Source organism: Sinocyclocheilus anshuiensis, unplaced genomic scaffold (assembly GCF_001515605.1).
Source record: "Sinocyclocheilus anshuiensis isolate Anshui unplaced genomic scaffold, SAMN03320099.WGS_v1.1 scaffold955, whole genome shotgun sequence".
In the NCBI taxonomy this organism is placed as follows: Eukaryota; Metazoa; Chordata; class Actinopteri; order Cypriniformes; family Cyprinidae; genus Sinocyclocheilus; species Sinocyclocheilus anshuiensis.
The window spans coordinates 865,569-877,555 of NW_015546094.1; the positions used below are offsets into that span (position 1 = coordinate 865,569).

The window sequence follows — 11,987 nt, forward strand, 5'->3', positions numbered from 1 at the left end:
CTTTTGGGGGGGGGGGACGAATATATTAAAAAAAGAGCAAGAGGTTAAGAGGTGGCTGTGCCAGTTAAAAAACAAAACAAAAACTAATATATTTAAAAAAGAGCGTCATATCATTGACCCAAAGTGTAATTCCAAACTTTTATTTTGCTCTGCACTGTCATCCTTTGTCATGAGAGTACTTGATGTGTATGTTTTCTTTCATCACACTAGATGGCGATGCAGGATGTGTCAGTTCCCCAGATCCAGACTCGGACAGCTGTTGATCTGTCATCTCTGCTAGAACAGAAGAAAACTCTTCAGGCGGATGCTCCGCGTGTTCTGTACCAGTGCGCTGACTGTGAGGTTCTCTTTGATGCTCTGTCACTGTGGCAGCAGCACCGCAAAATGGGCTGTTGCCTTGAGACGGGCCCGGGACCTGGAGGAGAGCAGAGTGGCGAAAGTGTTACAACAGCAGCCCAACCGCATCCTACCCAGCCAGAATATCAGGACGCTGAGCAGGCACAGAATGCACACGAACAGATGGAGGTGAAAGAAGAGGGAAGGCAGGCTCAAATAAAGATGGTGAGCACTAGCCAGGTATTTATGGCAGTTGGAGAGGTTTCTGAAAGAGTAGCGGCGCCTAAGGCCGTACAGAGAAACAGTGTCCCCAAAGAACCTCCGGAGACTTCAGTCTCCCAGGAAACGGTGCCTGTGGAGTCCTCAGCTGAAGAAAACAGTCCCGCCACAAGGCGCAGAGGGCAAAAAAAGGCTAAGCCCCCTTCCAGCCTGCTCTGCGTGGAGTGCGGGCAAAGCTTCAGCCTGGTTCCAGAGCTTGTGACTCACCGTAAGAATCAGCACGGCTTGAAGGATGCCATACACCGCTGCATGGTTTGCGGAGAGGGCTTCCTCAACACCACTCTTTTCCTCTATCACCGAAAGCAGCACCGCTCAGAGGTGGAGGACAAGCCCAAGCAGGCTCAACCTGCCATTCCTCAGCTCTCCACAGCCATGCTGGAGGCCCCAGGTGAGGGACTCTTGCTTTTAGCCACAGCCGGAGAAGGCCAGAGCCTAATGGAGGTGACCACTCTGGAACAAACCATAACTGAGACCCCTGTAGCACACGTGGAGGTTGAGCTGGACAATGATGGGATGAGAGGATCCGAGGATCTCCAGACTGAGCAGGAACCTGCCGTGGAAGGCACAGAGATTTTGGTGGAGAAGATCGTGGAGATGGTGGAGGAGAGGAATGAAGCAAACCAAGAAGAAGACATGGAAGTGGTCGTTGATAAGATGCAAGAAGAAGTGGAGATGGAAAAGAGCAGCACAGACAAGGAACCCGAGGAAGCTCCCTCTTTGAGCAAAGAAGGGCTGAGTTTCCTCTGCCATCAGTGCGGATCTGTTTTCACCAGTGATCAGGAGTTGGCAGAGCACCGCAGAACCGAGCACGGTTTGGAGGCGGCGTTGCACACCTGCACAGAGTGCGGGGCTGAGTTCATGAGCACCACACAGTTCCTGTACCATCGCCGGGAGCATAAGAACACAGCTGCGGGAGATCCACCTACTAGTGAAGTGAAAGGCAGGCTGTACCCTACTGCAGCTCCAGCTGTTGTGAAACATGGAGACAACGTGAACCTCGGACAGCCAGGTCAGACTGAGTGCATGCAACACAACACAATTCCAAAGAGACCTAACTAAGTAGGAAATCCATACTTGCTTTGGTTTTTGGGCATTTTACTAACTGACAATGTAACTCTATGATTCTGGTACACAAACAGACCTGAGAAAAAAGATTGCAAAGTAACTCAAGTTGAACAATACATAAAAGAATAGTTCTGTCATTTACTCACCCTCATGTCATTCCAAACCTGTATGACTTTCTTTATTCTGTGGAAAATAAATTAAGATATTTTAAAGAATGTTGATAAGTTAACCAAACAGTTTTAGTTGCTATCGACTTTCATTGTATGCCCTTATGAAAATTAACCATGGTTTTATTGTAGTTAACGTGTAGTATCCGTGGTTCTGATTTTATCAGTTTTACTACAAATACCATGGTTAAACTTTGGTTAGTGTAGCAAAACCATGGTTAATTTGTGGATACCATGGTTCAACAATAGTAACCATAGTTTTTTGGTTATATTTGTAGTAAAACCATGGTTAATTTTCATAAGGGTGGTCAAAAAAACACTGAGACATTTCTGAGAAATTTCTTATTTTGTCAGATTTTATGTTCCACAGAAGAAAAAAAGTTATTCAAGTTTATAACTATCCCATAAAGTCAAAATTGTGAAGTTACTGATTAATTATTTTTAAGTACTGAAAGTACCTGATGAATTACTTCTTTATGGATTGTATGAGCTTTGTGTGTGCCTTTTAATCCAAATGTAACCTTAACTCTGTCTTGTGCAAAATCAGAGCTTTTCAAATTGGGATCTGGAGTCCACAAGGGGTCCACTGAATATTTTAGAGAAAAAAGTCTGTTTTTGTTTCAAATTTGGTTTCATTCTGCTTTATAAAGACATCAGAGGATCAGATCAGAAAGATCAGGAACCATGATAATAATCATAAATATTTAATTCTATTGTGCAGATAGTATTTTAATAGTAGAAAAAAGTAGTTAAGTAAAGTTTGTTTAAAGTAAAAAACAAAAAGATTCTTTGCAGTATTATCTGACTGATTATTGATTCACAAGAACATATGTACACATGTACATATTACTGACCCCAAACTTTTGAACGGTAGTGTACATGGAAGTGGTAGATGCATTTTACTGATTTGTGAAAACAATACCTGCTAAATGTAACAAGTTTCTGTTATCTGAACAGATTGTGATATGGTTCATTACTTAATCAGCATTTCACAACGTTCATAACATTTAAGCCTGAAATGTATCAAATTAATCCAGTATTACATGGACAGTCTCCTTTGTTTAGATTTCCTGTTAACAAAGTGTTTCTGTCAGCAGCAGCAGCAGCAGACGGCGCCATTGAGGCTCCCGCCAAGCTGAGCCGCGACTGGTCACGTACCGCCCTGCCCCACGAGTGCCCACATTGTGGGCAGGGCTTTACGCGGCGCAGCCGTCTGCGCGAGCATGTGTTCCAGCACACAGGTGAGAAACTCTTCAACTGCAAAATTTGCAAAAAGAGCTTCCCGTCTCCGTCCAACCTGCTACGTCACAACCTGACCCACGGAGGATCCCGCATATTCAACTGTCCCCTCTGTGACAAGCGCTTCTTCCAGCCGACGTCACTCAAACGCCACATGCTGATTCACCAGGGGGGTGAAAGCCAGGAACGCAAGATCAGAGGCAGAGGAAAAGGCAGGGGACAATCAAGTGATGGGCGTCTACACATCTGCCCAGAGTGCCCAGCCAGCTTCAAGTTTGAGTCCCAGCTGAAGAGTCACAGGTCTGTGTGTGTTTCATCCAATAACCTAAATTCATCATCACTTTCAGAAACTAAAAAAAAAAAAAAAAAAAATCCACAAAGAACCTTTTGTGAAACAGAAAGGTTCTTCAGATGTTAAAGGTTCTTTATGGAACCATTTAGACAAAAAGGTTCTTCTATGGCATCGTGAAGCACCTTTATTTTTAAGAGTGTAGTTGTACAGGAACTTGTAATCTAACAAGTAAAACACAATATCATAGGCAGTACATACTGACGACACACTGTATTTACAACCTCAATTCCAGAGAAGTTGGGACGTTTTGTAAAATGCAATAAAATCAAGAATCTGTGATTTTGTTTTGTAAAATGCAATAAAATCAAGAATCTGTGACCAAAATTCTCTTTAACTTTTATTTAATTGACAAAAGTACAAAGAAAAGATTTCCAAAGTTTTCACTGACCAATGTAAATGTATTTTGTAAATATGAACAAATTTAGATTTTGATGGCTGCAACGCACTCCAAAAACAGTTGGGACAGAGGCATGTTTAACACTGTGTCACATCAACAGTCCTTTTAATTACAGTGTTTCATTGTTTAGGAATTGAGGATACTAATTGTTAAAGTTCTGAAAGCAAAATTTTTGTCCAGTCTCGCTTGATACAAGACTTCAGAAGCTCAGCAGTCTGTGATTGTTGTTGTCTGATTCTCCTTTTCATGACTGGTCATACAATTTCTATTAGAGATAGATCTGGACTGCAGGTAGGCCAGTCTAACACATTCAATCTGTCTCTACGAAACCATGCTGTTGTAGCACATGCAGAATGAGAGCTGGCATTGTCTTGCTCTAATAACCATGGACTTCCCATGAAAGACATCATCTTGATGGTAGTATATATCTCTGTACAATCCCAATATATGCCTCCATGTCAATAGTACCTTTGCACATATGCCAGTCACCCATGCTCTTTGCGCTGCTGCACCCCCATACCATGACATACATTTGCTTTTGCATTTGTCACTGATGAAAGTCTGGATGGTCCTTTTGGTCTTTGGGACTGAGAACTCAAAATCCATTTTTCCCAGAAACAAGTTGAAATGTGGACTCATCTGAGCACAGCACACATTTCCACTGTCTTTTTGACTATCTGAGATGAGCTCAGGCCCAGAGAACCCCGCGGCATCACTGCATAGAGTTGATGTATAGCTTTATCCTAGACAGAGTAACAGAGATTCAAGTTGCATTTATTGATGCAGCGGCAGACTGTGTTCAGTTGGTCTTTAGGACTGAGAACTCGAAATCCATTTTTCCCAGAAACAAGTTGAATTGTGGACTCATCCGAGTACAGCACACATTTTCACTGTCTTTTTTACTATCTGAGATGAGCTCTGGCCCAGATAATACGGCAGCATTGCTGCATAGAATTGATGTATCGCTTTCTCCTAGAGTAACAGATATTCAAGTTGCATTTCTTGATGCAGCAGCAGACTCTGGTAAATGATAGCGGTTTTCTGAAGTACTCCTGGGTCCGTGTGACTATATTTAACACCGCAGCATGACGGTAACTTATGCAATGCCATCTGAGGGCTCAAAGGTCAAGCACATTCAACTGAGGTTCCCTGCCTTGCTCTACATATACTGTGATTTCTCTGGATTCCCTGACTCTTTTCACGATACTATGTATGGTACTTGGTGAAAGACAAAAATTCTTTGCAATTTTGCATTGCAAAATGTGATTTTTGATTTGTTTGACATTTCTCTCGTGAAATTTGTCACAAAGTGATGAGCCATGATCCAGCTTTGCTTGCGAAGACTGAGATGCTCCTTTTATACCCAAACATGATACCTTGACCTATTACCAATTCACCTGCTTTCTGTGAACACCTGCTTTCTGTGTTTCAAAACAGTTTAACGTGGATATTCTATAAACTTTTCAAATTTATTTTGCCTCTGTCCCAACTTTTTTGTAGTGTTGCAGCCGTCAAAAAAAAATTTGTTCATATTTACAAAATACATTTACGTTGGTCAGTGAAAACTTTGGAAATCTTTTCTTTGTACTTTTGTCAATTAAATAAAAGCTGAAGCAAATGAACAAATCACAGATTCTTCATTTTTCTGTTTTATTTCTATTTTGCTGTAGTGTGTCAGTAGGAAATATCAGTTTACATTTCTAAACATTCATTTTGCCATTAATTGAAATAATCCAGTGAGATTTTTGTTCGCACAAGGCGTCTGACAACAGCCAGTGCTTCACACAGAGATCTGATCTCATCATCATCCAGTCTGTCTGGAATGACATGAAACAGAACAAACTGAGATAGACTAAATCCAGAAGAACTGTGGCAACGTCTCCAAGGTGCTTCAAGAAACCTACCTGCAAAACTACCTGAAAAACTATGTGCAAGTGCACCTAGGACAAAAGCTGCTTTAAACACAAAGGATGGTCACACCAAATGTTGATTTAATTTAGTTAATAGAAGTTAATTGATAAAGAAAACCTATTTATGACATTATTTTTGACAGCATCTTCATTTTACAGCATGTTTACACAAGTGCCTAAACTTTTAACAGTACTGTGGCTTTGCAGGTAGGTTTCTTGAAGTATCTTGGAGACTTTGCCACAATTCTTCTGGATTTAGTCCGTCTCCGTTTGTTCTGTTTCTTCATGTCATTCCAGACAGACTGGACGATGATGATCAGATCAGATCTCTGTGTGCAGCACTGGCTGTTGTCAGAATTAATTGTAATAATCCAGTGAGATTTTTGTTCGCACAAGGCGTCTGACAACAGCCAGTGCTTCACACAGAGATCTGATCTCATCATCATCCAGTCTGTCTGGAATGACATGAAACAGAACAAACTGAGATAGACTAAATCCAGAAGAACTGTGGCAACGTCTCCAAGGTGCTTCAAGAAACCTACCTGCAAAACTACCTGAAAAACTATGTGCAAGTGCACCTAGGACAAAAGCTGCTTTAAACACAAAGGATGGTCACACCAAATGTTGATTTAATTTAGTTAATAGAAGTTAATTGATAAAGAAAACCTATTTATGACATTATTTTTGACAGCATCTTCATTTTACAGCATGTTTACACAAGTGCCTAAACTTTTAACAGTACTGTGGCTTTGCAGGTAGGTTTCTTGAAGTATCTTGGAGACTTTGCCACAATTCTTCTGGATTTAGTCCGTCTCCGTTTGTTCTGTTTCTTCATGTCATTCCAGACAGACTGGACGATGATGATCAGATCAGATCTCTGTGTGCAGCACTGGCTGTTGTCAGACTCCTTGTGCAAAAAAAAATCTCACTGGATTATTACAATTAATGGCAAAATGAATATTTGGAAATGTAAACTGATATTTCCTACTGACATACTACAGCAAAAGATAGAAATAACTGACTTAAAACCATTTAAGTTCTAATTTACTTCTAATAATTTTGGCCACCACTGTATATCTCTTCTTTTGTGTTCCATAGAAGTAAGAAAGTCACATAGGTTCATCCTCCTTTTTAGCTTGTTCCCAGAGATGATTGATATTTTTAATCTGACTGTAAATAGAAATGGAAAGGTATAAGTAGCCGGCGACGAGAACTTAAATAATCTCACGCTGCGCACAAATCCGATTCGGTTTTCAAATCTGATCTTTAGGAGTGACTGTCCGCACTGTCATTTAGCAAGTGATGAAATCTGATCCGTTTGTTCAGACAGTGTAGTCAGTATTCGGTGCATCAACATGGGTTGTTGTAGTAATGATGTGAGCGTCAGCATGATGCCAGACTTTCTCAAACAACAACTCCAAGTAGCTGTCAGTGTGGGAAGAGAGGACGGAAAACTGCCTCTTCTCCTGTCTATCATGACATCTCGCTGCGGTGCTGAACTACGAGGTGCGTGAGAGAACAGATGAGTTTTGTGTGTATAGTACCAAAAGAGTGAGTGAAAATGATGTATACAGCTGTAAACATAGAAAGCATTACGTGTATTTTTTGTGTGATGGGTTTGAGTCAGATATAGCAAAAAATTTGATTTTTGCTGCCTGTCTGAGCAAAGGGCCTCATTTGAGCGGGAACTTGAGATGACACTGGACTAATCATAGAATGTTTCTGTTGGTTAATAAGCTCTATTTGTGCCCTTCCATGTTATGGTCAACGTCCCTACAGGTTTTTCTGTACCGGAAACACTTGCCCTGTCAAACTGTAAAACATGAAGAAGATGTCTGATTAGTCTCTAAAAGAAGTGATCAATTAAACAAGTGCCTCTGACATTTCTCATTTGATTTCCCATGCGATGTATTTCGCAATACCTTATTTTGGCATCCAGTCAATGTAAATCTTTAAGAAATAAAAACAGGAGCGCTAAACAGTCACCATTGACGTTAGGCATCTTGTTGTCATGTGGCTTTGCTTTTCTCAAGATAAAAAAAAAAGTATTGTTTACTGGGATGCATTTAACTGATCAAAGGTGACAGTAAAATTATACTGTCACAAAAATATTTCTATTTCAAATAAATGCTGTTCTTTTGAACTTTCTATGCACCAACGAATCTTGAAAACATGCGTTACAGCTTCCACATAAATATTAAGCAGCACAACAGTTTTTGCAACATTTACAATAAGAAGAAATGTTACTTGAGCACCAAATCAGCATATTAGAATGATTTCTGAAGGATCATGTGATACTGAATACCGGAGTAATGGCTGCTGAAAATTCAGCTTTGCGTCACAGGAATAAATTACATTTTATTTTTATATATAAGCAAGAAATGTTTATTTTAATTTGTAATAATAAATTTAGATTACTATTTTTACAGCATTTATCAAAAAATGCAGCCTTTGTGAGCATAAGAGACTTCTTTGAGAAACACTTACAAATCTTACTGACCCCAGACTCTTAAATGTGACTCTGGACCACAAAACCAGTCATAAGGGTCAATCTTTTTAATTGTATTTGAATAAATAAGCTTTCCATTGATTATGGTTTGTTAGGATAGGACAACATTTGGCCGAGATACAACTATTTGAAAATCTGGAATCTGAGGGTGCAAAAAAATTCAAAATATTGAGAAAATTAAATATTAAATTGATTAAATTAATTTTTAAATAAAAATTAAATTGTCAATTTAAGTCCTTAGTGTCACGGTGCACACACACGAGGAACACGGGAACGAAGGAGCAAGGAGACACGGAGTAGAATAAATCAAAAGGGTTTTATTAAAGGCTGGGGATCACAGGACTCGACACATCAGGATGACAGGATGACGTTCAACGACTGACAAACAAAGACACACACAAAACCTGGCCCAGAGTCTGACACTTAGCAATGCATATTACTCATCAAAAAATAAGTTTTGATATATTTACGGTAGGGAATTTCCAATATCTTCATGGAACATGATCTTTACTTAATATCCTAATGATTTTTAAAAAGAAAAGAAAAATCAATAATTTTGACCCATACAATGTATTGTTGGCTATTGCTACAGATATGACTGGTTTTGTGGTCCAGGGTCACAAATGGTGTATAACCTCATGCAGTTTGATGAAAGTAAATAAGACACACACAGAATTGCTTAAATTATATTTTACACGTTTCATAAATTACATATTTACACATTGACTCAACGTCTCGTTCAATAAAATGTATAATTGTACATACATTTTTCCCTTTGTTTTTCCACAAAGGAAATATGTGTAGGAATGTGTAGAGAAGAGTGAATGTTTCCAGTACAGAAAAAAATCAAAACATGATGGATTTTCAGATTGAAATGCTTGGCATAGTTAAACACTTAGGGACAGGGTGAATGCTTCTTCCTGCTAAGTACCTTAATGATGGTAGTGTGAGATATGACTGCTTCCCTTACGTGATTGCAGTTATTTCCTCTGTGTTTGGTGTCATCAGCATATTGACTACAATTGAATGTGGTGTTACTTGCTCTGAAACAAGCTGAATTCTAAAGAAGTTCAATAACCAGATTTGCAAAATGCCTCTTTATAATACATTATGTGAGATTATAATGCTTATCTAATTATTTGAAACTCTATTCACAAGGGCCTTCATTACTGGATTTCTCATAATGCTCAGTGGCACAGGAGTAAAACACAATAATGATGCAATTGTACAGAGTTATTATCTCGGTACCATTGAACTTTCTTGATTTTCCAGAGCAGTGATACAGCTAATAAGTTCAGAATGCAGATAAACTGTTTGGTTGTTTACAACTAATAAACATATGTCAGTAATTTACTGAAATTGCGTTCTTAATTAAAATGTCAATAATAATAAAAAAAAAGAAATCAGATGATGTTTCTTCCTCCAGTCATTTTACTGAGGGCACTGGTTAAAGATGACACATTGCCACAGGACTGGAAAGTAAATATAAGCAGTAATTATTGATGTCAGGAATAATTAGTAAGGACCCTATTGATTTTAATCCCATGCGAGTGGGCTTTAAGACATTATAGAGTCTGCCACTCTCCCGCACGCCTCAGTTTAATGACTTTTCTTTAGCTCAAAGTTGAAGCTGCATTATTTACCGGTGATGTTAATTATACCTATATGCGAGTACATGACTGTGTGCCTTATAATATGTGGGTGAATTCAAACGTGAATTTTCTCACAGCGATTGTTGCTGGATTGGCTCCAGGGATTGCATGGTGCAGCCTTTCTTATTCACTTTCTCTCTGTTTTTTGCTGTTCTAGACTCCTACACACCAGCCATCCCTTCCCTTGCAATGTGTGCGGGGAGGCATTTATACGACGCAAAGAGCTGGACCTCCACTCTCTCATCCACCAAGGTCAGCCTGCAGGAAACAATTACACACTCAGCTTTTGTCCTTATGAGCTCTCATTCACATGCTATTTCTTACATGCATGCATTAGGATTAGGCCTGGCAATTGATTAAAAATGTAATCGAATTAATTAAACAATATGCCCATTAATTTAATTGAGCGCATATCATTTATTGCTTAGAAAAGCCCCCAAATAAAGATATTTCTAAGACATTATATCACTGTGACAGACAGAAGCATGTATTTTAATTAAATAAAAAATAGATATAACAGTAAAATTATATATATTTGTATGAGTGTATATAATACACATTTGTGTTTTGCAAAGTTTGCTGCTTCAGTATTTGTAGATGATTTTTCCACATGTTTCTATGGTATACTGAGAAACAACGATAAGCATATCATAAGTTTTAAAGGCTTTTATTGGCAAAAAAATAGAATGAGTCAGTATTTACAGTGTTGAATATTATACATATACAATATTATAAAATATTGTTACATTGTTATATATATAAAATCTGCAGTGCATAGGTTTAAAATTCTACAAAAGACACATTTAATGTCCAACAACAAATATTTTAGCAAAATGTACATTTTCTCAGAATTATTGCGCTCCTATTCGATTGCGCTCAGTCTGTTTAGTGCGCATGCACGCAGCAGCGCTCGTTCACTCGCGTGCCTCGCCCACTCCTGACAGCAAAATGGATATGTTTGCGTGACTTTCTGACATTTACAGATGAAAAAAATATACCTGTGACATGTCAGTTATGCACTGAGGAAAACACAACGTCTCAAATGCATTAAACAGAACAGATATATTCGCTGTTTGCGATGGTGGATCGATTTGATCCATGATCAACATTAAGAGCTGCTTAAAAATAAACGTGCACAAATTAGTGAGATTGTGTGAACTTAATTTGTCATTTATGGAACCGCTTTAGGCCCGATTGATTTGTTAGGTTATTTCAAGTCAGGTTTTGGACTTTAATCCCAGTTTTTCCTCGGGTCTCCGTGGTGTTGTGATTCGTCATATTCACGCAGCAGCAGCAGTGATGAGAGAGCGCGTTTGAGAAACAGTTTAGAGAGGAGAAATCAATCTACATATAAAATATTGGTCACAGATTATTGGTCACTTTTTAAACAATAAAAGTATAGCGCATCCACTAGTAATTATATATTAATAAATCAGTTTTTACCGATGCAAATATGTTAGAAATGATGCATCGCAATATAAATGCCAACTTGTAGCCGATGCACACTTTTTAAACCGATGCATCGCATCGTTAACTTTTTATGCCGATGGATGCACCGAGCGAATCGGGGAATCTTTCCATCCATAGTACATATACATACAAGGAATAAATTCTCGAAATATATTTGATCTAGTTTACAGATAAACAAGAGAACAAAACAGTGCACACGTAACGTAGCCTATATATGCTGAGTTTTTGTGACAGGCTTAATTTGTTCACAGAAAGGAAACACAAATGGCGACATCCTATTTGTTTTCTTTATTTTACAAAAGCATAAAGTTTTGTTTTCATTGTGAGTGTACACAAATAAAAGCAGACCTTTATACAGTGATGCATTATTAATAAGACAATAAGTGTTTAAAGTTGATTCTGCTGGTATGAGGAAACAGTTGAAGTGATCGCGCCGGCGCGCGCGCACACACACACACACACACAAAAACACATCAGTTCCAGCACTGCTAACTTGACAGCGCAGTTGGTACTTTATCAAAATAAAATAGTGACCCAAACATCAGCGCGCCCGCCTCTGTGTCACCGTTGGAACGCGACGGAAGTACAAAGCCTATAATTTACATAATAAA

General features: G+C 38.8%; 1 protein-coding gene across 3 annotated transcripts in view; it reads left to right on the forward strand.

Annotated features, from left to right (window-relative positions):
* The window catches only part of znf574 (zinc finger protein 574), a 25,603-nt gene that overhangs the window by 6,019 nt on the left and 7,597 nt on the right, over positions 1–11,987 (forward strand). For 2 of the 3 annotated variants that reach the window (XM_016501755.1, XM_016501754.1), the window contains exons 3-5: positions 211–1,624; positions 2,945–3,386; positions 10,064–10,158. In XM_016501755.1, coding sequence (XP_016357241.1) covers positions 211–1,624; positions 2,945–3,386; positions 10,064–10,158 — 1,951 coding nt within the window. The remainder of the gene's footprint in view (positions 1–210; positions 1,625–2,944; positions 3,387–10,063; positions 10,159–11,987) is intronic. The other variant, XM_016501756.1, reaches the window with a different exon arrangement.